General features: G+C 45.9%; 1 protein-coding gene across 1 annotated transcript in view; it reads left to right on the top strand.

Annotated features, from left to right (window-relative positions):
- CD99 (CD99 molecule (Xg blood group)) overlaps positions 1-21,603 on the top strand; it is a 28,155-nt gene extending 6,552 nt beyond the window's left edge. The window contains exons 2-10 of the mRNA XM_060087810.1: positions 8,903-8,935; positions 10,201-10,245; positions 11,519-11,560; positions 12,195-12,263; positions 13,599-13,643; positions 16,677-16,721; positions 18,715-18,828; positions 19,785-19,841; positions 21,111-21,603. Coding sequence (XP_059943793.1) covers positions 8,903-8,935; positions 10,201-10,245; positions 11,519-11,560; positions 12,195-12,263; positions 13,599-13,643; positions 16,677-16,721; positions 18,715-18,828; positions 19,785-19,841; positions 21,111-21,136 — 476 coding nt within the window. The 3' untranslated portion in view covers positions 21,137-21,603. The remainder of the gene's footprint in view (positions 1-8,902; positions 8,936-10,200; positions 10,246-11,518; positions 11,561-12,194; positions 12,264-13,598; positions 13,644-16,676; positions 16,722-18,714; positions 18,829-19,784; positions 19,842-21,110) is intronic.
- Positions 21,604-27,735: the final 6,132 nt, after the last annotated feature.

Here is a 27,735-nt window from a genome sequence, read left to right as displayed (position 1 = left end):
AAAATTTTAAACAAACAAACAAACAAAACCCCGTAAACAGAAAACCAGAAACTTCCTTTTTTTTTTTTTTTTTTTCCTCCCACTAGAGTTAGATACAAGCCCTCTAAGCGGTGTTTTTCCAGTGGCGGTTAGGGACCCTTGGACAGGCTGGGAATTTAGCGCACGTCCAGCAGCATTGAAACGAAAAAGATCAAATAGATTCGAGTAGAAAACACCAGCATACTTTACCCACGCTTTGCTAAGTAAGCATCGGTGTGGCTTTGGCGCCAGTTCATCTGTCTGGGTGGACTGGGCCGTGTCGTAAAATGTCTTTATTTCCGCAGAAGGCAGGCAGGGGCGTTTGAAATCCGTTGCACATCTGAACCCCTTTTCCATCTCTCTTGCCTTCCGCACTTGGACGTTTTTGATAGAATCCCTCTGTTTTCGAGAGGGGCCATAAAGCTGCAGGGCATCAGCAACTTTTCAAAGAGCCAAGTAATGACTCCCAAGGGTGCTTTTGAGAAAAAGAAAAGAGAGAGAGAGAGCGAGAACTCATTTTCATTCCTGCCTGTTCACTTCCCTTCGTGAGACGGCAAAGAGCCAGACCTGTTGTATTCCGGGACGTGGAAGGCATTCGTCATCCGCAGACAATGCAGCCATCGAATTCCGGCTGTTTCTGTTTGTGCATCCGCAGGGCGTTCCACCCTCCCCCTCCCCCTCCCCTCCCCCTCCCCTCACCGCCCAGTGCGATCGCGCTCTGGCAATGCGTCCGCTTGTGCACTGGACCCGAGCTACTGATGCACAAAGAGTAAATCGATGACGTTGTCTTGGGGGCAAGACACAGACAAGGCGTCATATAGACCTTGTCCCCCTGGCAAGACCTCAGATATGGCCGGTCAGCTTCTGCTGTCCTTGGCTGTTTTCTTTTAGGAAAGGATCTGGGGTCAGTTCTCACAATGGAAGTTAAAGGGGTGCTGTTTGCCACGTCGTTGGCCCAGAATGTGCCCCACCAGATGAAGGAGACTCAGGAAGGAGAATTCTTAGGTGTTTGACACAGAGTAACACCGTGGGACAGGAAGAGGAAAGGGTGTGGCTGGGTCTCAGAGGGAGCGGGAGATGCACGTGAAAGGCTGTCCCTCAGAGGTCCAGATGCGGTGCTGCTGGACAGACGAGGGCAGCCTCCCCTCTCCCTCCCCCCGCCCTGACTCGACTCCATGCTGAGGAATTAATTCAAGACTAGTGGCCTGGCTGGAGTGAGGTAGCCCTGGATAGGTGTGATTGATGATTGATTGGTGCATGGATGATAGATAGATAGATCGTACGTAGGTTTATAGTTGATGTATGGATAGGCAGACAGATGGTGGAAGATAGATAATGGATAGATGATAGACACAGGATAGATGGAGAGATGTCAAAAGATAGAGGATGGATGGATGAATGGATCGATAAAAGATGATAGATAGATAGATAGATAGCTGCAGTACCTATCTCAAGTGGTTTCCATTTGGAGGGGGCCATTATCTCACTGCTCTGAAACCTCCAGCACCTAGACTCACCGTAAGCACATCACCAGCCAGTGGGTTATAATCTCTGCATTCCTACAAGATAAGGAGCTGACTCAGAGTTGGGGAAGGAATCAGGGCATGGGAAGGACAGAGCAGAAGATGAGTCTCAGCTGGGTGTGGACTGCATACGGCTACCACAGAGAAAGCTTTCGTGTCCACCTCTTGGAAGGCTGATGCTGGTTCCCCTGCAGTCCCGCCCCCAGATCTCTCTCCACCCTAGGCTAACCTCCGTACCTGCTGATAGATCTGGTCCGTCCGGATGCACCCACGGAGTCTACAGGGCTCCATATCCCCGGCTTCTCATGATGTTCTCCCCGGCCGGCATCTCCTCCTTTACTCCTGCTTCTCATGATAGGACCATTTGCCCAGATTCTCAAAATGAAAAGTCACCTTGCATTCCTGCCGGCTCCTTCTCCCATATCCGATGTTAGCGAATCCTGTTGATTTCATTTTCTAAATCTTTCTCCACCTATGCTCCTGTCTCCATTTCTGCTTTCATTTTTAAGGTTCCCCCCTTCCCCTCCCCGAAATCCTTCCAGGAAGAATACAAGAAGCCCTTAACCAGCTTCTTCCCTGGATGCTCAGGTATTTTGAGAAAGCCTGGGGACCCCCTCTCAGAAGAACATTTCTTTTTAATGCATAAAATAAAATACCTAGGACTGCCAGGGAAACCGATTATATTAAACCAGCTACCCAGTGTGCGGGGCAAGACATTGCTGGCCTTAGCCGAGGGTGTTGGCAGAGCCTGGAACAAGACAGCAGAAATGAGAGAGAAGGGACCAGCTGTGTTAAGGAGTAGTAAGGCAATAAAAATCTATACTAGTGGCTTGCGAACCAGCCCCCAACGTTTTTTCTTTAATTGGCCTGGGGCACAGCCTGGGCCTCGGGACTTATGAGGTCTCCTTGGATGTGCAGCCAGAGTTGAGAACCAAGATCTGTATTCGAGCTTCTGAAACTGTAACGTGCATAGGAATCACCCACAGAAATGCGTTAGTCTGTCTGGGAGGGATGCTGAGGGCTTCCTGTAGGAGGGCAGCATCTTATCGGGGCTTTGAGAACTGAATAGGAGTTTTCTTGGTATGGACAGAAGAGATTGGCATTTATGGCCAAGTAGAGGATTCGAGGGAAGCCCCAAGGACGGACAAGGTGCCCAAACTGTGTGACCCCTGAAATCATTCACAGGATGCTGGGGGGATTGTAAATTTTCCAGGGACATAGAGTGACATCTATTGTATTTCCATAATATCTTACAGAAAAACCCGAGTCAACTTTTTGGCCAATCATAGTAGTGATTGTACCATCCATCCTCAGCATTCACAGACTCCATATTTGCAAATCTGCCCACTTGCTACAATTTTTTTGTAACTCCCAAATTGACACTGAGTTCAGGGATTTGTGCCCAGCTGCAAAAAAACAGAGTCACCTCTCCAGTCTTAGATTGTAAACAAGTACCTGTGTAGTGCCACACTTTTGCATTTTTGTGCTTTATGCTTGTGATTTTGCTTCTAAGCACAAGAAGGTGGCCGCATGCCTGAAATACGTGTGTGAGATGAGCTTCCTTTAGTCAGGAGAAAGAGTGCTTTGAGCATCAACACTCTAGATTAAATAAGATTAAATTCCACAGAAACATGCATGAAACAAGGTTATGTGCAATTAGCTGATGGCGGTGTGACCTGAGGGTGCAGGAACTTAACCCTGGAGTTCCCCAGGAGCCACGATTGAATATTAGCTCATTCAGCATTTCCGGCGACTGTAAGAACAAAACCACTACAAGAACAAAACCACTACGGAGGATGTGCCTTGACTGTGATTAATAAACAGAACTGTCAGGTCTAGTTTAGGCGCCTTGGGCCAGTTTCTGGAGATGCAAAGCCTCCGTGAACTGATCAAAGTTGGGGCCTTCTGAAGAGTCATTTACGGCCAGTGCGGAGGGGCAGGGTGGTGACCCAGGGTGAAGGGTGATAAAATAGGAAATGGATTTGGGGCTTTGAGTCAGACCCTGGAGATTATCTTTCAGGGGGACAATGACTTGGTTTCCTAGCTCAGGGAGACTGAATTTACCGGGGTCCTAGAACTACCCCCCTACAGCCGGGATGAGGGTCCTGGGCCACTCCTGCCATCCCAGCCCACCCAGCAGGATCAGCAGATTGTTAGAAATGCAGATTCACAGGCCCGACTCCCACCCACTGAGTCAGTGTCTTTGGGATCGGGGCCCAGGAATCTGGGCTCCCCGAATTCTAGAACTCATGGGTCCACCCGAAGCCCAGCCCACAGCGTCCCCAGATGCTCTGGGTTCTTTCAAAGCTTGACACAGCCCAGAGTGGCACCCCCAGGGTTATGGTACAAGAGAAGAACCTTTCCCCTCCCTGTCTCAAAATCTGTAAGGCAGAATGTTCAATTACATGGCTCGAGAAATGGCAAAACTATGTCTGGAGCAATTCCTTCCTAGCTACAGAAAAATAAGGGCATCTCTAATATTTAGAAGTAAAATAAGATCAAACAGCATTCACCATTACCTCTGGCCCTGGACCAGCCCTGAACAGCAGTGACCAGCCTGCACGGGGCCGGGGCCAGGGGGACCCTGGTGTTGCCGTTGACGTTTCAGGGGACTGGGGGCGAGTTCTGGGGTCTCCGTTTCTTCCTCCCTAAAAGAGAGTCTTGCAGATCAACGGTATTATCTAGACAGCTCCAGGAGCACGCAGGCCATCCAGAAAATTCATCCGTGGCTACTGTTAGTTTTACGTGATTCTTACCTCATTAGTAGGAAAATCTGAAAGCCCAAGGAATCTTTTAACTGCCTAATTTTCATTTTGATTCTAACTTTATTTCTAGAATTTATTTCTATTTTATTTGTGCCTGTATTTATATTATTAGGTTCTGTGTATAAATGATAAAATTTATGTATAATTCATAATTTCTATAATTTATTATTATAAAATTTTAAATTCTAGCTCCACCCTTATTTTCTTTCTAGAGTTTGTTTCATGTATACATATATCCATTGATATAATTCATAGGTTCTGTGTATAAATTATAAATTACATAATTTATAGTTCATTATTATAAAATTTATATTTTCTAATTTTATTTGTAGAATTTATTTCTATTATATGTATACAGGTGTTCATTTACATAATTGATAGGTGCTGTGTATAAATTATAAATTACATAATTTATAATTTATTTAATTTATAATTATAAAAATTTATTTCCTATTCTAATTTTATTTCTAGAATTTATCTCTATTATATTTAAACATATATTCATTTACATATTGATAGGTTCTGTGTATAAATTATAATTTATATAATTTATAATTTATGATTATGCAACTTTATCTTATTTCTTTTCTAATTTTGTTTCTATAATTTATTTCTATTTTATTTGTATATATTTATATAGCTTATAAATTCTGTGTCTAAAGTATAAATGACATAATTTGTAACTTCTATAATTATATTTAATTTCTCTTCTAATTTTGTTTCTAAAGCTTATTTCTACTTATTTTTATATATTTATATAATTTGTAAGTTCTGTATATAAATGATAAATTCTATAGTTTGTAATTTCTGTAATTATTATTGCAACTATATTTTCTTTCTGTTCTAGTTTTCTTTTTTCTTAATTATTTATTTATTATTTTTGGCTGCGTTAGGTCTTCGTTGCTGCATGCGGGCTTTCTCTAGTTGCGGCAAGCGGGGACTACTCTTCGTTGTGGTGCGCGGGCTTCTCTTGTTGTGGAGCTCGGGCTCTAGGCTTGGAGGCTTCAGTAGCTGTGGCTCACGGGCTCAGTAGTTGTGGTTCGTGGGCTCTAGAGTGCAGGCTCAGTAGTTGTGGCACACGGGCTTAGCTGCTCCATAGCATGTGGGATCTTCCAGGACCAGGCCTCGAACCCATGTCGCCTGCATTGGCAGGCAGATTCTTAACCACTGCACCTCCAGGGAAGCCCGGTCTATATTTTGTTTCTGTTCTAGTTTTGTTTTCAGTGTTTATTTTACTTCTATTTCCATTTGTATAATTTATAAGCTCCGTGTATAAATTGTGTAACTGATCATCTCTATAAATTATTATCAGTAGTATTTCTATCGTCATTGTGATGTCTACGTCAGTGCTCCACCCTGATGGAATTTAAGGGAAACCGGATTCGGGCCTCGTGCTGTGCGCTTGTCACTTGCACAGTTCATGGTTGTGGAACCTCAGATTCGCGGTTCAGTGGGTTTGTGAGGCACGTGCAGCTTCACAGGCTCCCCAGGAGGAGCCCGCGCCCAGGGTGGCCTTGGGGACGTCCTGGGGCTTGTCCTGGGTCTCGGGAGGAGGAAACCAAACAGATGGCTGGGGGGAGCGTGCACGGCTGAGTGGGGAGCGTGCACGGCTGGGGGGAGGGTGCACGGCTGGGGGAGGAGGGTGCACGGCGTGGGGGGGGTGCGCACGGCAGGGGGTGTGTGTGCTGTGGGGATGACTCAGGCCCTGTGTCTGGCGGGGCTGCCTCACATCTGGAGGTGTCCCCCTCCACATCTGGAGCTTGGAGGGGCCGCCTGGAAGCCGCAGAGGCGGTGCAGGCTGCCTCCGATGGGCTGGGCAACGGCAGCGGGAAGAGAAATGCCTGGGTGTCCCGCTTGGATGCCCGGCCCCTCCCCCAGCCCCACTGGGTCTGCTGTTCCTGGGTTTTCGTGCGGGACCCTGGGGGCTCAGCAGAGGGCTCTGAGTTGAGCCGTAACCTCTCCCCTAAGCGGGGCCACGTCCCCGGTGCTCAGGAGCACAGATGCGCGGGGAGCAGGGCGGGGGCACGGGGCCCAGGTGGGCTGGGGAGGCTCCAGGCCCTGGACACGGAGCTACCAGGCAGACAGACAGACACGTGCACACACACGTGCACGCATGCTCACACGCAGGGCACAGACACACGCATACATATACAACACTCATGCTCGATGCATATTTGCGTGCGCACACCATGAGCACATACCTGCACCGTACACACGCCAGTGCACGTGGACATGCATGCGCACAGGTACACGTGGGCACGCGTGCAGTTCACCCACATGCAGTGTGCACGCCCGCGGGCGCACGTGCTCACAGGCACACGCACACGAGTATACTCACGTGCACATCCATACACAGACACACCCACACAGGAGCGTGCATGCGCACGCATCATGTGTAGAAACATCTTACGTTCAAGTGTGTTGCTGTTGGTTTCAACGTTCCAAAGAGCCTGTCTGCTTGTTCTTTCCAAATCCACGTCCGGAGCGCAGCACGTCCACTCCTTGAATCGCTCTGTTTGGGGCTACTTGCCCCCCCACCGTCAGGGCTGGAGGCGTCCCGATGGCAGGGACGCTGGCAGGGACGCTGAACATCTCAGGAAGGTCCCAGCGCCATCGCTTCGGCAGAGGGAGCGTAGAGGGCGCGATAACGGTTGTGGGTCTCTAGGCAGACGTACAGGACCAGAGACGCGCATGTATGTGTAGGCTCTGCACTTGCCCAGGGGGGCTGAACAAATCCCACCCTCCCCAGCCGCCCTGGCTACCTCGTGAACATCTGCCACATGCTGCAGGAAGAGCTGAAACCACACCCGTCCCTCCCGGGCTCTGAGATGCAGAAACCTGCGCCCCACCCACCCCGTGAGGGCTGGGGTCCGTCCAACGCAGGGCCTTCTCAGATGCTGCTGCTTCTGCTGCCTGTTGTTTTGTTTGTTTGTTTTTAATTTGGGGGCACAGCTCATTGTTCATATCGTATTTTTTATCGAAGTAGAGTTGATTGACAATATTAGTTTCAGGTGTACAGCAAAGTGATTCAGTTATTTATATATATATATATATCAGGTTCTTTTCCCATATAAGTTATTACAAGATATTGAATAGAGTTCTGTGTGCTCTACAGTAGGTCCTTGTTGTTTATCTATTGTATATATAGTCACGTGTATCTGTTAATCCCAAACTCTTAACTTATCTGTCCCCGCTCCCTTTCCCCTTTGGTAACCATAAGATTGTTTTCTATGTCTGTGACTCTGTTTCTGCTTTGTATATAGATTCATTTGTGTCGTAGTTTAGATTCCACGTATAAGTGACATCATAGGGTATTTGTCTTTCCCTGTCTGTCTTTCTTCCCTTAGTATGATCATCTCTAGGTCCATCCATGGTGCTGCAAATGGCATTACTTCATTCTTTTTTACGTGCCTGCCTGTTCTTAATACACACATGGAAAATCACACACACACAAATACACTTCCCAAACTACACGTAGACGCACTTACACATGGGCACATGCCCAAACTACACACATGCACATACAAAACCCCACATATACACATACACTACACACACCACAAATACACACATGCCAACAGCACTTAGACACACACATGTGCACACACACAAAGCACACACACAAAGTGCACACACCTACACAAATACACACATACAAACCACCCACATACCTACACACAAACCCCCATGGATCCCAAACAACTCAGTAAACGGACACACACACACACACACACCCAATCGCTCACACACATAGCTGCACACACACACATGAGAGAGAGAGAGAGAGAGAGAGAGAGAGAGGGTGAGTTACAGGCTGACACCTGTCTGGTCTGTGAGACAGTCAGGGGGACTGAACACATTGCAACCTTCTGGAGGCGGCTTGGTACACGCCCAGCGCTTCCTGACAGGGGACACGTGTGCCCTTGGCTTCTGCCACTGCAGGATGATCCCCCGACCCACTCTCACTCTCCTTTCCGCTGACCGGATGGTCCAAGTGGACTGTTCCCAGATTCCCTTACTTTGCTTTCCTTCAATCCATCATTAATTGGATAGAAACAGAAATAGTATTGAAATTGCTTCAGTAAAGCGGTAGCAACACGATAGAAGAACAGTGGAATTAAAGGCAGTTTCCCCCCTTCTCTGGGATCACAGGAAACGTAAAAGAAAATTTACCTTTTTCTGGGTTGTCTGGTGTTTCTACAAGAAGTACATTTTGGTTGTGTAATTATAGAGATGTTGCTAATCCAAGGGGTTTTTCTCCCCATGTTTTTTCTCCATCATGTGTTGGAAATTGTTACGCACCTATTTCAAAACACCTGCTTTTTTAGAATAACGCACGTGCAGAATTACCATGGTTTCTCACTAATTTAATTGCTGCTAAACTCTAAGGTTGTCCATAATGTAAAACATAAGCTGACATATTCTTACATTTACGCATGAGAGGGAATATTTCAAATGAGAAATCACAACATGTGATGCATTTTTAAAGCCGCCAGACATCTCAAAATCCAAAATCATGCCCTTTTTTAATTGTCTTCTTAATTTCCCAATTTACTTCTATTTGACTTATTTCTAATTGGACTCTTTTTCTTTTAGGCCAAGATTTTGATTTATCGCATGCCCTTGACGGTGAGTAGTATTAAAACATTTTGTAAACTACAGGGAATATGTTATTGGACTCTAGTAAATCTTTTGAAATATGTCTTACTGTGATAACTAGACTCACATAGGACGAAGAAAATCAAGGTGCCCTTGTCAGGGTAAATAAATCTCTTTTGGTGGAATAATTGCCACACTCTGTGGTGGTGAATGAATGCCACGCAGGGCTGCCATGCGCTTGGGGAAGTGGCTGGTCCCCCGTGGGCTGGCCCCCTGTGGGCTGGTCCCCCGTGTGCTCACTGATTCCATCCCTTGGCTGGTGGCTGCATCACCCCAATCTCTGCCTCTGCCTTCACGTGGCCACCTTGCTGTGCATCATTGCCTCTATGTTTTCCAATTTCCTTCTGATAAAGGCACTCGTCTGTAAGGGTCTGTGCTAATCCACTGTGACCACATCTTAACCAGTGTTATCTGCAAAGACACTGTTTCCAAATAAGGTCACGTTCTGAGGTTCCCGGTGGATGTGAATTTGGGAGCCCAGTATTCAACCCACGACATCTTTTTTTTTTTTTTTTAATTGGTGTACAGTTGCTTTACAATGTTGTGTTAGTTTCCGCCGTACAGCAAAGTGAATCAGCTATATGTATACATCTATCTCCTCTTGTTCAGATTTCCTTCCCACTTAGGTCACCACAGAGCACTGAGTAGAGCTCCCTGTGCTCTACAGTAGGTCCTCGTTAGTTATCTAGTTTATACATAGTACTGTATGTATGTCAAGGCCCCAAGGTATCTTTTTAACTCCTGGGGTCCAATGCAGAGGTGTGAGTCAAAACCGTGAGGGCAGTAATGTTCCCAAAAGCCAGCGGGGGGTAAGTCTTATTCTGGACGATGGAACCCTCATTGGCTGGTGGGGAGAGATGCCGGGGAGGTGTCTGTGGGTCCTAATGGCCTCAGCCCACATTTCCTTGGCTGCCTGGGGGTCCCAAGGAGCAAAAGGTGTGCTGCAGGTAGTGAACATGCACAGCCTTGGAGCAAAGGGTCCCTTGTCCCTCCTTCTCCCACACAGGTCCCGGGCTCTCCCTTGTGTCCTGTGTTCTCCTGGGTTCCTCTTTCACTCACAGTCCCCCACTTGGCATCATGAGGTGAGAGGGGTCCTTGGTCTCGATGGCAGCCGTGGTGGAAAAAATGATGCTTCAAGCATTTTCTGAGTCTTTTTAGGGAAACAGAACAGTGCCGGGAGTTGATTCTGTTTCCCAGCTACAAGTTTTACTGACAGAAATGTCTTTTCTCTTTAGACGATGACAAGAAACCCACTCCGGGCCCACCAAAAAAAGCCAACGGTAAGAAGCAAAGGTGCCCAGCATGCAAACACAGCTGAGAAATCATTGTCGTGCGCCCCAGTTTTCCCAACAGCTGGGTGAGACGTAGTCAGCTATTCACCGGCTCTGGATCCAGCCTGGTTAATATTTGAATTATGCTGTGATGTTGGTGCTTTCAAGTCCACAGTGGCTGTAAGACAACGGACGTTGACACTTTGGCGAGATGCCTTTGGGTCCCCTGGAAGGCATCTCTGGATGCTTTTATTCTGAGTGTCTGTCCCTGGTTTTGGATACTCATTTCTTGGGAAGAACAGTTTTAGGATCTGGGACCCTCATATAACCCATGAGCAAACTTCGATCTCAGCCTCTAGGAGGAGCATACTAGTTGTCACTAACCCTTTCCAATACAAGTCAGCAATCAGACCGATCATGGAATTGACCAAGGGTCAGATTCATTGGTGGTTAGTCACCCACAGTAAAATCGATGCCCAGAGTTACAGAGCTCTTATCACTGATTTTTAAAACAATGTGATAGCTCTCTTCAAATGTTGGGCTTCTCATCTAGAATGGCATCTTATGAGGAAAAAGATAGCCTTGTTCAGAGCCAGGTCCTTGACCTGTGCAGGCACGTGGAGGATGCCGGACAAGTCATTATTGAACAATGGACTTTGTACCGTCACGCGCTCCCTGGGGCAGCGACGCTGTTTCCCAGTCGTGACTCTTGATGGGTCAGTACATCATGTTGGGTGGATACACAAGCTCACCTAGATGTTGCTGGGACTTGCAAAGAGTCCTTAAAACTAAGAAGGCAACCTCGGAAGCCATCAGCAGTTGTCACATCATTTTGTCAAGTATACCTGGGTCAGGTGAATCATTTTCTTGGTGGGCACAAGCCCAGATCTGGCCACAGACTTCCCCCCTTATCTCGTAGCATCTACCTTGCAGAAGTTGTTGGCAACTCGGTAGGGGATGACGCTAGGATGAACAGTCCCCGAGGAAGAATTGTCTGCAGGCGGAAGTTGGAATTTCAACTCGGTCCATGGGGCGTAATTGATTTATAAATTACTTTCATTGTTTTGGTTTGGTTTTGCCTTTTATTCCTCTCCTTGGAGAGAAGGATGACATGAATACGGTCAGGAATTTGGCTTTTCTGTTGAGACGTTGGTCAGACTGATATCCAGGAAAGTGTTTTGAGATGTGGAGATGCAGTGTTTCCTCCATCTATTTAGGAAGTCATTTCTGTTCCTCGTTTCACCCAGAACTTCAGTATTAACTATCTGTTTTTCTCCTTTAGATGATAACTTCAATTTAGAAGATGCCCTTGGTGGAGGGAGCCGTAAGTAGTACCTCCTAAATCTCCTATGTGTCTGACTTGCTTATTTATCATTGCAAAGAGGCTATCTCTTTTAAATAAGTCGAATTAGTTTTTACCACGAAAACCTAAGGAACAGATGTATTGTTTGTTGTGGCTGAATTTTTGGCTTTTATCCGTATGCCTACTTTTATTTTAAAGCTCTTACAGTCTTTGGGGTGATATAAGACAAACTGAATATCCTTGCCAGGGCTGGCCTCATGGGCGCGTAGGGTCACACAGGGCTCCACACTCAGAAGGACTTCCTTCCTTGGTTGACTGCTCTGTGGCCGCCATATTGAAATTCTTAGTACAGTTTAAGCAAGGGACTCTGCATTCTCATTTTGCCCTGGGCTCCACAAATTCTGTAGCTGGTCCAGCCATCTGCTTTATTTTCTATTGGAAATACATGAATTTAAGTATTGCAGCTGGATGATGATGCAAAGAAATCCACAGGTGCCTGTGTGTATGGGTATGCCCATCATGACAAAGGACTTGCCCCGCCATGAAAAAGGACATGCTTCCATTTCTAACTGTTTAGTAAACCATCTGTGTGCAAATGCACGTTTTGTTTTCTTGACTGCAAAGTGCTCATAATTGCAACTCTCCTCTTTTACAGATGACCCAGTGTCACCCAAACCACCCAAGCCAAAACCTAATCCAAACCCCAACCAGCCCGGCTCTTCTGGTAAGACCTTCTCGCCCCTGTGGGTCCTTGTGTGTTTTTCAGAGTACAGTGATTTCCATGTCAGCTGAAAGGAGGTAATTTCAGATTTAGCATGATCTTACTGTGAACTCTCTGTGCAAGGTAATGCCAATTTTCCGGTCCTGGAAAACAGTTTTCAAAAAGATATTTTTGGTTCGGATTTGATTTTTAGTTTGCTGATTTAACTTCCAAGGTTTTAATGGAAACTTAAAAAAATTAAATGTAAGATTTTAAACATAGAGAATCAATATGGAGAAAAATACCAGCTTGTTCTTTCCCTTTAGAGAAGCTCTTGGCTTGTTTTTTTTTTTTAAAGGTTCTTGCCGCCTTTTTTCTGACACATCATAGTATTCTCTGAGTATTTGACTGACATCAGCGTTCTGAGTTGAATGGCTGGCTGTTGAAACTTCAGATTTTGAGTTGGCTTTTTCGTTTGTTTATATATTTGTTTAATTATTAATGCAGAAAAATAGAAATATTGTCCGTCCTCTACCACAGTGAAGATGGTTATTCTCCCTAGTATTTTATATCAATTTAAATGAAACAGCTGTTAAGTAAAACTGTCAGTCTTTTATTCACACTGTCATCACATTATTTTTTGCTTATTAGTATTCCATAAGCATTTTCTTATGTCATTTAATAACTTTTATCATATGACTTTTCTTGGCAGTTATATACTATCATAACTAATCCCTAATTTAGAAAATGTTATGTTTCTCTGCTATTTAAAAGTATTAGTTGCAAAGCAAATTGAAGCCATCTTCATATGCTTTCTTACGGTTTTATTTCTTTTTTTTATAATAAATAAATTATTTAATTAATTTATTTATTTTTGGCTGCGTTGGGTCTTCGTTGCTGGGCACAGGCTTTCTCTAGTTGCAGAGGGCGGGGGCTACTCTTCATTGCAGTGCACGTGCTTCTCATTGCGGTGGCTTCTCTTGTGGAGCACAGGCTCTAGGCACGCGGGCTTCAGTAGTTGTGGCATGTGGGCTCAGTAGTTGTGGCTCACGGGCTTTAGGTGCGCAGGCTCGGTAGTCGTGGTGCACGGGCTTAGTTGCTCTGCGGTATGCGGCATCTTCCCAGACCAGGGATCAAACCCATGTCGCCTGCATTGGCAGGCAGATTCTTAACCACTGCGCTACTGGGCATGTCCAGTAATTGTATCTTTGAAAGATTCCTTCCATAGAGTTGTACCTTTATGGGGTTCCCCACCCCCCAGGTCTGCTTTTGATTCTGATGTGTTTCCCTTCACCCCAAGACATCAAGACACTCCCAACAGTTCTGACGTGACAGATGATGATGTCTTTTTCCTTCTAGATGACTTTTCGGATTTGGACCTTACTGATGCGACTTCAGGTGGAGGTAGGGTTCCCCTTCTTTTTTTGTCTTTCTGTCTTTTTTTTTTTTTTAATCTTTTGGCTGTGCTGTGCGGCATGTGGGATCTTAGTTCCCTGACCGGGGATTGAACCCGCGCCCTCCTGCAGTGGAAGGGCAGAGTGCTAACCACTGGACCGCCAGCGAAGTCCCTCAGTTTTTTATTTTATATTGGAGTATAGCTGATTAACAATGTTGTGTTAGTTTCGGGTGTACAGCAAAGTGACTCAGTTTTACATAGACATGTGTCTATTCTTTTTCAAATTCTTTTCCTGTATAGGTTATTATAGAATATTGAGCAGAGTTCCCTGTGCTCTACAGTAGGTCCTTTTTCCACCTCTGTCTTTAAACTCTTAGGTCAATGTGGAGGCCAAAGCAGTATTTAAATATAATAAATAAATAAGTATAAAATTAATATATGCTTAGAATAGTTATAACTTATGAAATATATAGTCATTTTTATGTATTTATGTATGTGTAAATGATAGTGTATACATATGTTACATATAAATATATTTTTACTATATTCATCTATTATGCTTATGTAATCTAAAATAAGTATTAGGTCTAGTATATGTGTATGTAATATATAACGCATAGCCAGACACAAGGTAAAGATCTCCTCCACCAGGATTCCATTGGGTCACCCTCAGGAGGTGGGGAAAGCTTGGGCGTCAGCCTTGAATTTGGGTGTCACTCTTGGCCCACAGCCTCCTAGTAGGGCTACAAACGCAGAGCCTCAGGACCTCCACCTGGAGGGAAGCTCCTTCCATGGCAGTTAACTCCAGCTTCCCCGCCAGGTAGAAAACCCTGGCTCCAGCCCCCAATTTGGGAAATCTTTTATTTCTAACTCTGCCGTCGAGCTCTGGTTCTTGTTTATTTCTTGGAGAATTGAGCATAAATGGTGAATAATAATAATAAGATGATGTGAAGATTTCCCAGGAGGAGACCCATGGCTCTGACATCCTTGGGGAGGGACTTTCATGCTCTGATGGCTCCCCCCATACCCACCCTGACCCGTGCTCTTCCCCCTGCATGTAAAATCTGTTCATTCTCCCTTCTCTTTTTAAGCATTTAGGTTATACCAGTTTCTTCTTTTTTTAAATAGAAAAATGACATTTTTATTAGTTAACTGCCTGATACTCCTTAATACTTTTTTTTGAGGTATCGTTGATGTACAGTATTGTATAAGTTTCAGGTGTATGATGTCGTGATCCAGTGTTTTTCTAGGTTGTACTCCACTTACAGTTATTATAAGATATTGGCTCTATTCCCTGTGTTGTGCAATCTATCCTTGTAGCTTATTGCTTTTATATATAGTAGTTTGTACCTCTTAATCCCCTCCCCCTATCTTGCCCCTCCCCCTTCCCTCTCCCCACTGGGAACCACTAGTTTGTTCTCTATATCTGTGAGGCTGCTTCTTTTTTGTTATTTTCACTAGTTTGTTGTGCTTTTTAGATTCTGCACCCGTTTCTCGTACGTATCTTTATGCTTTGATATTGGATGTCCTCCCTATGGTTCCCTTAAGGTGGTTTCTAAGAAGTAGGGTTTCTGAAAGGAGTTCCCACTTTTACAACCCTTCATGGGCTGCTAAATGGCTTTCGAGAATGGCTGGGATCGTTGATGGTCCCACTGGTAACAGGACCATGTAAGAGATGGCTGGGTTCGTTTCTCACTGGCCTGCCTTAAATGTCACCGGAAACATTTTTGCTTTGAATCCTTGCTTGATGGAGTGCCACTGATTGACATCAATGGATGAACCAGCCCCCAAAGGATTATAAGTCTGTTTATGTCAGTCACGCCCTTACGGTGACATGCTTTTTTGTCATCTCATTTGCCTTCTACCGGGAATGCCCCTACTTCCCCTCTTGAGCTCACGTACCTTTCAGAGTAAACCCCTTCTACCCTGGTCCCCAAAGTCATGTCTACAGTGGCTAGCTGTCTACCTTCTAAATTGGTTTTCCGTTTAAATTTACATCTCTAGGTGCTGTACAAGATCGCCCCACTTTGAGGAGTGTAACAGGCTGGATTCTAGTTTGATACCCGTGTAACGTGCTCTTACCCACTGAATGTAACAGGCTGTACGTTGGCTCTGTAGCTGTGTAACATGCAGCCCCTCCTTTGTAGCAGGCAGTGTTGCTCCATAGCCATGTAACATGCAGTGCCTGTGTGACTATACTGTAAAGACACACTGGGAGTGACTGGCTGACATTAAACAAAGCTAAAGGCACTTTCACAAGTGTACAGTCCACTGGGTGGGTTCCTGGTTTGTGCACTAATCATTGTACAAGCATCAGCTTAACACTGAGTATCAGGAATTGCCTGACGGTCCAGTGGTTAGGACTGTTTGCTTTCACTGCCAAGGGTGCAGGTTCAATCCCTAGTCGGGGAACTAAGATTCACAAGCTGCATAGTATGGGCAAAAAGAAAAAACAAAATGAGACCAACAACAACAAAAACATCGAGTATCCATTGGCATTAAATGTGGAAAAAGTAGAGGGGGTGGTGAAGTGGTATCCCTTAGCCCCGGAGAAAGCACGAATGAAGACCATACCCAGAGGTGGTGGGTCCATGGATAGCACATGGCCGACATCCACCCCTAGTGAGACCGGGGGGCCTGAGAGTCAACAGGAGTGTGCCTGGGATGACCCCATAGCCACGCAAGGGTCTCAGGTGGGCTCTGAGGCCCTTGCTGGGTTTCTCCCCGAATCCCTGGGGGACTTTGAGGACTCGGTGGGTCTCCTAGAGCCCACCATGGGGCCAGGGGGTTGAGTCAGGTGCCAAGCCTGGATTTCAGGGACACGGGAGCCAGACAGGTGACACTGCCCGCAGAACGAGGACAGCCCCTCCCAGCTGTGGAAAGGGACACCCTGATACTAATGGCCTCATCAGTCCCATGGTCATTTCTCTTAAGGAAACTTCACAACCCAAGGTCAGAGGAGCTGGTCCTTGGTACGACTTTTCGGTTACCGAATGTGTTCCCAGCACCGTTTGTCACCAAGCCTTGTTCCTCTCTTGCAGGAGGCGGTGGTGATGGAAACCAGAAGCATGGCGAGACGGAGCAGGGTACGTTCCCCTGGTTCCTGATGTCCTGGGTTCCTCACGTGTACTGTTGAGGAAAGCAGGAGTCAGTGGTCCCAGCCTCACCTTTAGTATTTGCAGCGTCATCTGAAATATACTGCAGTGGAGAATGGTTCTCTGGACACAGGTTCCAAGCGGGCTCAGCGGACACACAGGCAGACCCCGGAGATGCTGGGGATGCAGGTCCAGGCCACCGCAATCAAGCGAATATCGCAATACAGCAAGTCACACGAATTGTATGGTTCCCCAGCGCATCTAAAAGTGATGTGTACACGACACTGTAGTCTGTTCAGTGTGCAGTGGCATTATGGCTAAGAAAAAAACACCATGTACAGGCCTACATTTATAAAACTTTCTATTGCTAATAAATGCTCACCATCCTCTGAGCCTTCAGCGAGTCATAGGAGTAACATCAGAGATCACGGATACCGTCACAGATAGAATCATAATGAAAAACTTGAAATATTAGAAGAATTACCAAAATATGATACAAAGACATGAGGTGGGCAAATGCTGTTGGAAAAATGGCACCGATAGACTTGCCTGGCATAGGGTGGCCACAGACCTTCAATTTGTTAAAAAAAAAAAAAAAACAGGGCTCCCCTGGTGGCGCAGTGGTTGAGAGTCCACCTGCCGATGCAGGGGACATGGGTTTGTGCCCCGGTCTGGGAAGATCCCACATGCCGTGGAGCGGCTGGGCCCGTGAGCCATGGCCGCTGAGCCTGCGTGTCCGCAGCCTGTGCTCCGCAACGGGAGAGGCCACAACAGTGGGAGGCCCGCGTACCGGAAAAAAGAAAAAAAACACACAGTATCCGTGAAGTGCACTAGCATGAGGTCTACCTGGTACCGACGGGATCTGCATTTTAAGTTCAGTCGCCCTCCCAAAGTGCCCTAAGAAGGAACGCCATCCATATTACCCAGGGTCCTCCAGAGAAATGGGACCACTAGGACGTATAGAGATGAGTAGAAAGACACGTATTATAAGGAGTTGGCCCACATAGTTACAGAGGCTTAGAAGGGCCTCAATCTGCTGTCTGCACGCCGGACACTCAGGGAAGTGGCCAGTCAGTCCCAATGCAAAACACCGAGAACCAGGACAGCGAATGGCGTAGGTCCCAGTCTCAGTCCAAAATCCCAAGAAGCAGGAGCACCAATGTCCAAGGGTGGGAGAAGATAGATGTGCCAGCTCAGGCAGAGAGCAAATTGTCCCTTTTTGATCTAATCAGACCCTCAATGGATTGAACGATGCCTGTCCATGTTAGTGAGGGCAAGTTGCTTTACCCAGGCTAACGGGTTCAAATGTTATTTTTTTCTGGAGACGGCCACATGGACACATCCAGAAATAAAGTGTTCCCAGCTGCCTAGGCAGGCCCTGGCCAGTCCACCTGACACATACGATGAACCATCCATCACACCATCCTTCTTTTTATTCATGGGGGAGGATGTCTTGTGCACCTGCCATGTCAGGAAACAGCTGTAGATGTGGGACGGATGCAGGTAGTTTTAGAATTCTTGATGGTGGCTGGAAACCCCATCACTGTAGAGCACATGAGAGTAACGAAGAGGTCGGTGACTTTGATTTTTCAGAAGGTACATGAAGAGCCGGGCATCTGGCTGCTTGAGGTCACACGGCCTCTGAATGGTCCCCGCTCGGCCCCCTTCCACTGTGGATTTGTCACCCATCTGAGAGCTTCCTCACTGAGCTGGGAGGACAGCTGAGCCGGTCCTAGGGGTGGGGAAGAGGTGGGGTTTGACATCCCACTGGGAGCCAGTTCTTGGATTAGAAACAGCTCGCGTAGTAAAATGAATTCCGACGTGGCTCTGGAGTGACGTTCCCTCAGTGGTTACCTGGGTCCCTGCCTCTCAGGCCTCAGCCCCATCCTCTTCCTCCGGGCAGGGCCGCCAGCCCCCGGCCCCGTGGTGCGTCCGCGAGGGTTATGAGTTTGCCTGTCATGGTGCCCTGTGCTTCCTCCCACAGCCGACTCCCCGGGGGTGGTCCCTGGGATCGTCGGTGCCGTCGCGGTCGCTGTGGCTGGAGCCATCTCCAGCTTCATCGCCTACCAGAAGAAGAAGCTGTGCTTCAGAGAGAACGGTAAGGCATTCACCACCGCGTCCTTTCCATGGGGCCTTGCTACTTTGAAAACCGTGCTTTCTTTTAAAAAAAGAACTAAAAAGTAGAACTCAGGTTGGCACGAAACACGTGGAAGGCGGCTGATGGGGGTCCTGAAGTCGCTAGAAAACTGGGATCTGACTTTGTGGCTTTGATCCCAGCGTCTCCTGCGTTTAGCCGTGTGAACTTGTGCAAGTTACTAACCATTCCATGTTGGGGAGCGGGCGTTCCCATAACGAGGAGAGATGATAGTCTGCGCTTTAGAATTTTTGTGAAGGTCAGCAAGGTCATGTGTGAAGGTCAATAAGGTCATGTGTGAAAGTCTTGACAGGTTGCGGGGCAGAGAGTGAGTGTTGAAGAAATGTTAGCTCTTCGATTCATTCATTGTTATTTACATGGACCGCCGAATGCCACCGTTACCAGCCTAGAGATCGGAATTCCATCATTGGGCATTTTGGGACTTTGTACTCAAATGCTAAGTTACTTAGGATTCGTCCTGACGTCAGTGAATTCTACTGTTTTGAGCACAGTTTATGTTTGTGCATCTCTGGAAGGCTCTGTCTAGGTCTTGCTTTGAGAACCAGCGAGGGGTGGGTTGCGATGTTTGTGCATTTTGAATTCTGTCGCCTCACACCGTATGCTGGGAGATCGTTTCTGGGGGCCGGTGGGGCGCGGCATGGTCCTTTTTGCGTTGATGTATGTGTGTTCGAAAACTTTTGGAGTAGAAATTGGGAAATAAAATGATAGACTGGAAAAGCATGGGAGAGAACAGACCAGACCCCACGAGGTGCCTTTCATGTCCTGATGACCAGGGCTGTCCTCTGCTTGGGGGCAGCAGATGGGGACAGGAGGTGGGATGCCAATTCAGCTTGAGAGTGACCATCAGGGTGCGTTGTCTTGGTATTCACCCTCCTGGGGCGTTCTGTTCTTGCTTGCAGCTGACCAAGCCGAAGTCAACATGGAGAACCATCAGGGCACCAACGCCGAGCCACCGGGTAAGAAGCGACCCGAGTGGCCCCCTCCCGGCTCCCCGCGGGTCTGTTTTACCTGCTCTCACCACTGTCCTGCTCAGATTCTTGGATGGGATCCTTTGTGTCTCAAAGTTTTCAAGGGGGTTCTCTGGGGAGATGCTACATAGACTTTCTGGGGCTTGAGGCTTCTGATGAGACCTAAGTCTGCTTCAAGTTCTCTTTAAATGTTGGCTACGAGAATTTTCCAAGTGTCGCCCCATTGCCGCATGGCCGGAGTCAGCAGCTGGCCGGCGTGCATCTTCTGAGATGCACCTTTTGCAGCATTTTCACGTGCTGCGGTCACTTTTACAGAATCCTCCCAACCTGGTGGAGAATTGGACCAAGAGGAGGTGGTGCAAATTATGGAAACTTCTCAGGGCCAGAGGTGGGACGTTCAGTGATTAGAACCACTTCTGAAAATGGCAGGAAAACACAAATTATGTGTCTATACACCTGTGTGTGTTTCTTTCTTTTATTTGTGTATATATGTGGAGACCCACTCCTTTGCCCAAGAAAGGCAACATGTATTGCACAGGATGCCTGTGGAATTGACCTAAGTTTTGGGGTTTGATTTTTTTTTAAGTTTTTGGCCACACCCCACGGCATGTGGGATCTTAGTTCCCCAACCAGGGATTGAACCTATGCCTTCTGTATTGTAAGGCAGAGTCTTAACCACTGGACCACCAGGGAAGTCCCGAGATTAGTTTTTAGTGAAAAGCTAACATAGTTTTAATTCTAAAAATACGGACTTTTAGAAAGTGTCTAGCTCATTGCTCTTTCAAATAAGGGAAAGATGTATAACATGAGCTCTCCTTTTTTGCGAAGGAGACCTCCAAAGCAGAAATGAACTGATCCGAAAATCTCAGCCCTGCATTGTTGTAAATGAACCAACGCCGTGGACCCTCATTTACAGAATTATTTATTCTGAAATTTGTACTTTACAGACATTTCTTACCGTCTCAGAGACGTCGCTCGTAGAGAATGCCTCTTCTTAGTTTCTTTATGTTTTTCCCGAAGTGTCCGTTTTTTCATAGTGACCGTTGCCTCGTAGTATGACATTTATTGAATTGTTTTTTCTAACCAGTTAGATTTCATTTTTGCTTTCTGTCAGCAGGGAGTTTTGAGCACACTTCTATCTTTTGTAGAAATAGAGTCACCCACTTCTGGAATTTTCCACCTGCAGGTATCCGCGTGCTTGTCGGGGCCGCTGGGGATGCCGTTTCAAATCTGTTCTTGTGTCTTGCTCCCCTGCAGTTCAACAGACCCTTCTGGAGAAATAGAAGGTTGGCATCCAAGTGATTCATAGCAGGATCCCGAGCTGGCCTGCTGAGCCTCTCCGAAGTTTGCCTGCAGGGACAGAGCGGAGCGGCCCCGCTGGGAACAAGCCCCGGCTTGTCTGTGCCTTTGCTCAACTTGGGATTCCTTGTTTTAACCTTGAGGTGCGTCACCACCGTGCTGGTGGGTGAGATTGACTTGTGATGAGTTTTGCCTCCAGAGGGGAATTACTGTGTGCTGTGAAAGGCTGACCGACCAAGTCCCCATCATTCAACCCCACTGAAGTTCCCCAAACAGAAACTCCGGGCTGTTTACAAATTGCCTGTAAATTGAATGCGTCTGAACCTCTGCTGACGTTGACCTTTTTGTAGAGTGAGGTAAGCCTTCAGCGAGTTTCCTCAAAAGTTCTTCCATTTATTAGGATTTGTTTTTTGTTTCCACACCAAACTAATAAAAAGAAATTAGAAACCAAGTACTTTTTACTTAATGTTTTGCCATGGGGTGACTTTTTAAAAAGGTTGTGAAACTAGTGGGATGGATCCCCTGTTCCCTCTTCTGGGGCTGTAAGACAGACGGTCACCCTAAGTGTTCACTCTTATAACATCTTGCAATGAACGGAATGGCTACTCTTCTGGTAACAAACGATGACTTTTCCACCTTTAGAAGCATCTCCCCCATTTAGGACAGCGCACGCACCGCACAGCATCCAGAATGCTTGCTTTTATACAAAAGGGCTTTGCTTGGATTTTTGTGTTCATCTCGGGAAGTGCAGAAGCCCTGCTGTTGCAGATGGGCTGGACCTCACCCATAGACTACCCTCCACGGAAATATTAGTTTCCAGTGGCACAGGCTTGCCTCATCTAAAGCTCTTAGGATAGTAATCCAGAGCAGTGGCGTTTTCCTGGGAAGACTTAATCTTGTCACGGATGATGGTGTAAAGAACTGTTGTGTGTTTCACATCAGCCTCTCCAGGTTCAAAGGTATGACGTTAGCACACCTGCGTGGGCTGCCTTCACAAATCACCTAACTTGGGAAAGGGCTGCTACGAAGTATCAGTCATGAATTCTGGGTCTTTCTCACTTCTGAAGCTCAGAAACTCTGCCAGTAGTTTGAGGGGTAGGCATCTGAGCCAGCCCCTGCTGGTTGAGGACTCAACCCCTCTCCACACCCGTATCCTTTCTGTGACCTCTCCTCACTGCATTATCTAAAAGCGTTTGGAATTTCTTTCTCAAGGTATAGCTGGAGACCATCATCTGGCTATTCAACTTGTTCTGTCTTTGACACTATGATAACTTTTGAGTATATGAAATGGCTTAAAAAAAAAAGGATTGGCTATTTATCATATCCATCATTGCTTCATTCAACAAATACCTATGACCTGGTGTGCACAGTGGTGAACTTGACAATTTGGATTCTACAGGATGGAACACAAATAAATGTCATCCATCAATGGATGGGGTCAGCCAGTTGTCAAGAGCTGAGGGCCAGATTAGTCAATATGCTTGGGTTCCCTCGCTAACTGGCTCAAAGCACCTGGTTACAAAGGTCGCAGGGAGTGTCCATATTCTCCCCAATGAGTCATCATAGGTTGCCTTTGAGGTCAGATTGTGCACACTAACTTGCTTCATAATAAGAAAAAATGCATAAAGTCTTTTTGTAACTCTGAATAACATTGGCATTTTTATAAGCGTTGCAATCATACTATAAGCATAAATGCCTCATTAAAGAAGAGAAGAGTGAAACGATGGGTATTTTTTTAAGGATATGAAATTATGACTCGTTCATAAATAAGTATACATTTAAGAAATATGTCATCTAGGCTTTTCTTATGGATAGTGAATGTACATTGTTGTAGACTCAGTTTAATTTCATGTTCACATTAAAATAAACATGATTTTATCAAAGGTCTGCCTTTTGAAAAATTGAATTTAAATTATGTGGCTTGGATCATTAAATACTTGGCACGACAATTGCTTTTTAAAATCATTTTGGAACTCCGATATGAAGAAATCACAGTCCAGCAGATTTTGAAATCGACATAAAGATTTTATTTAAGGGCCAGAGGGAGACAATACCAGTGGAGGATTTGTTATAAGTCTGGGTCATAATGGATTTGACTAACCCACTTAAGCTGTGACCAAGTTTTTGCTGTCAAGATGCTGCAATGAATATTTCTGTAAGCACATTTTTGTGGCTCTATGCAAGTGTGTGTGTTGCATTAATGCCTGAAGTTGGCTTTGTGAGGAAAAAAAGCATGTGCATATTTAATGTTTATGGACACTGCCCAGTCATCCCCCATAGAGGTTGTGCAAATTCATGATACCCCCCAGCGATGTCAGATCTGTTTCCTCACTGCCGTGCAAACTTTCTGATTGGTGCCAATCTATAAGTTGAAAACTGATATCAAATCAACTGCTTTTACATTGCATTTCTCTTAACACAAGTGAGATTGAGAATCTGTGTGTGGGGGACCCATTTGCATTCCATTTCTGGGGGAAATGAATGTGCCTTTTGCCTATGTTTATATGTGTTATAGGTCCTATCCTTATTGATTTGTAGGAACTCTTTACATATTAAAGATATGACTGTGAAATAAGTAGCAAATACTCTTTTTCACTTTATCCTTCATCTTTTATCTCTGAAGTGATATTTTCCCCCCATTCATTTTTATTATTTTTGCACAGTGAAGTTAGTTAATGGTTTCTGGGCTTGCTGTCATACTTCTAACACTTTTGTGGGGTTTTTTTACATTAAAATATTTGATCACCTAGGAATGCATTTCTGTAAAGGGAATGAGGAAGCGATTCCTTGATATTTAGTTTTTTAAAAACCGACATGGGATAATCCCATTATTCCCAAACCATTTATTGAATAATCCATGTTTTCCCACTGATTTGAAATGCAGTTTACATCATCCACTAAATTCCTGGACCTCCCAGGGGAGGAAGTATTTCTTTATTTTTTTCTGTCCTATCGGATCCTTTACAGAAAAAGGTTGGTAACACCTGCTTGAATACATAAAATACCTGTACTTCAAACTGCGTCTTGCAGGGTTCAGGCGTGGTGGAGCAGGTAGTGGCTATTTTGCACCCATTTTGCATCCACAAGGATTTCCAACAACTGCTGTCCCAGGTCAGTGCTTGCCTCTCCCACACCCATGCCTGAGAACAAATCCCTGCATCCGTCATTCTGCTTAAGAGATGCCCAGGTACAGCCAGATGCACACTTGTCCACATGTGATTGGACCTCAGCTCTGCCCTCAAGCAGGTCCCACAGGGCCACAGGCCACCTGCTATCGGTCTCCTGCTCTTTTTATGTCACCCCAGGCCTGTGTCCATCCTGACGACCCACCTTCCTGGAAACACTCCAAGCCCCAGGTGTAACAAGTTAACCTGAGGCGTCCCCACCAGCCACTTCTCACCCTTCCTGCCCCTGGGAGCTCCCAAGCACTGCCCTCTCTTCACCAGCGGGCGTCCAAAGAAAGGCATTGCAGATCTGCCTACTCAGAAAGCCCCTGCATCTCCCAGCACACATAGCGCTACCCCCTGCCCCAGGGCATCCTTCCTGTGACCCTCCCCTCTGTGACCCAGCACTTCCTCCTTGTCAGCCTGGGGGAGGTTGGAGCAGAGACATTTTTTGTTCTCCTTGCTTTTTCTCCTTTCACCCAACTTTTATGGGGCCGATGACACCCCTTGAACAATGTGGGTCTTCCCCAACCTCAGGTAGGGCAGGACGGTGGAGGTTTCCCTGCCACGTTGTCTGCTGCCAAGGGCCAACCTCGAAGCAAGAACAGTCCTGTTTGTCTCACGTCTGATGGTTTCACCATGTTGTGCAACCACGGCCTCTGTCTTGTTCCAGGATATTTTTATGAACCCCAGAGGAAACTCATCAGGCGACTCCCTGGATGAGTGTCCTGGGGCTGCTGTGAAAAAGCACCACAGATGGGGGGAGGGGAGCTTAAATGACAGAAATGTGTTTTCTTGCAGTTCTGGAGAACAGAAGTCCAAGATCAAGGTGTGGGCAGGGCTGGTTCCTTTCTGGAGGGTCTACGGGAGAATCTGTTCCAGTCTCTCTCTCAGCTTCTTGTGCTGGCTGCCCATCTTTGATGTTCCTTGGCTTATAGATTCATCACTGCAATCTCTACCTTTATCGTCACACGGGGAGACAGCCGTGTCCAGTTTTCCCCCTTAGTATAAGGAGGCGAGTCATTTTGGATTACATCCCACCTGGCTCTACTGCAGCCTTGTCTGAACTAATCCCATCTACAGTGACCTCGTCCCAACACAAGTCACTGTCTGAGGTATTGCAAGTTAGGACTCCAAACTATGATTTTGTTGGGGGAGACACAGTTCAACACATAACCTCCCCCCCTCCCCCTCCCCCCAACCCCTGGCAACGACCAATATGCTTTCTGTCTCTATGGGCTTGCTGGTTCTGGACATTTCATATAAAAAGAATCACACACCATGTGCTCTTTTCTGCCTGGCTTCTCTCACTGAGCATACAGTTTTTGAAGTTCATGCATTTTGTATCCTGTGTCCGAGCTTCATTCATTTTTATGGACGGGGAAATTGGAAGGAAGCCCCTTTCCAACCACATCATCTGCTCTCCTTGATGGCTGTACGGACAGTTTAGGATTTTACATGCAGTTTTCCTTAGAATGTTTTCCTACACACACACACACACACACACACACACACACACACACACGCACCTGTGTGCATCAAAATGATCCATCTAAGTGACTGAGCTTTATAAACAGGTAAAAGGAAAAAAACCCAAAACACCAGATGATCAAGAAAAATATATGCACATTTTTAGATGCTCCCCAAATGCAGAAAATGTCAAGATTCGCTTCTCCTTTTAGGTCTGTTTGGCATCAAACCAGCCTGTCTGGGTATTTAAAAACTGCTTTCCCAACCTGGATAAATCTTTTATCTTTCTCATGCACTTATTCCGTGTATCAGAGAGATTCAAAGCCTTCTGCAAATGTTAACCGTTTATTCTTCCCCACTGCTTAGAGGTGGGTAGCTTGTAAGGGTTAACCCTTACATATACACATAACCTTATATGTTACATAGACATATAACCCTTACATATACAACGGGTATATGGATACATGAGGCCCTGTCACAAGCCTTAGGGCAGAAAATAATAATAACAAACTGGGTGAAATTAGGAATCATCACTGGCCTCAGTCACCAGACCATGTTTCAAGTGAAGGTTTAGAGAATTTGAAAGTTACAGCAAAAGGCCTCCAACTTAAGTAATGTACGTTCACCATTTTTGCTGTTTTTTGGTGGAACAAAATCCAAATGAAACAACAAAGGGGAACATTTTCCAAAATCAAATGGAGCTTGAAAGCAACATCTGTAGGTCTCTTTGAATTGCATCGCAGGGTCTTGGAGGGGGCTGAGCAGTTAATTATTCCAAATCACACCCGGGACCCTCTTCGTGAGCGGTTGAGTAGTTCTTCCGGGGTAATGAAACACGGTGATTGTAGTAGTCTTCTTGAATGCTAGCTCTGCTTTGACTTTCAACTCTTCATCATTCTCTGCATCTCCGTGGCTGCCGGACAGCCCAGTTTTGTGTCCCCAGAATTGCTCTTACAGAAAATGCATTTTTTTTCTGCAGGTCAGCGACAAGGACCTACTGTATAGCACCGGGAACTCTATTCAAACATCTCAACATCTTTAATCATTAGAGAAATGCAAATCAAAACTACAATGAGATATCATCTCACACCAGTCAGAATGGCCATCATGAAAAAATCTAGAAACAAATGCTGGAGAGGGTGTGGAAAAAAGGGAGCACTCTTGCACTGCTGGTGGGAATGTGAATTGGTACAACCACTATGGAGAACGGTATGGAGGTTCCTTAAAAAACTACAAATAGAACTACCATATGACCCAGCAATCCCACTACTGGGCATATACCCTGAGAAAACCATAATTCAAGAAGAGACATGTACCAAAATGTTCATAGCAGCCCTATTTACAATAGCCCGGAGATGGAAACAACCTAAGTGTCCATCATCGGATGAATGGGTAAAGAAGATGTGGCACATATATACAATGGAATATTACTCAGCCATAAAAAGAAACGAAATTGAGTTATTTGTAATGAGGTGGATAGACCTAGAGTCTGTCATACAGAGTGAAGTAAGTCAGAAAGAGAAAGACAAATACTGTATGCTGACACATATATATGGAATTTAAGAAAAAAAATGTCATGAAGAACATAGGGGTAAGAGGAATAAAGACACAGACCTACTAGAGAATGGACTTGAGGATATGGGGAGGGGGAAGGGTAAGCTGTGACAAAGAGAAAGAGCGGCATGGACATATATACAGTACCAAACGTAAGGCAGATAGCTAGTGGGAAGCAGCCGCATAGCACAGGGAGATCAGCTGGGTGCTTTGTGACCGCCTGGAGGGGTGGGATAGGGAGGGTGGGAGGGAGACGCAAGAGGCAGGGGATATGGAAACATGTATATGTATAAGTGATTCATTATGTTATAAAGCAGAAACTAACACACCATTGTTAAGCAATTATACTCCAATAAAGATGTAAAAAAAAAACTTTGTAATAATGTAGAATGGAA

Source organism: Mesoplodon densirostris, chromosome X, assembly GCF_025265405.1.
Source record: "Mesoplodon densirostris isolate mMesDen1 chromosome X, mMesDen1 primary haplotype, whole genome shotgun sequence".
In the NCBI taxonomy this organism is placed as follows: domain Eukaryota; kingdom Metazoa; phylum Chordata; class Mammalia; order Artiodactyla; family Ziphiidae; genus Mesoplodon; species Mesoplodon densirostris.
Note: the sequence above shows the minus strand (reverse complement) of the source record. Positions and strands in the feature narration are given on the sequence as shown.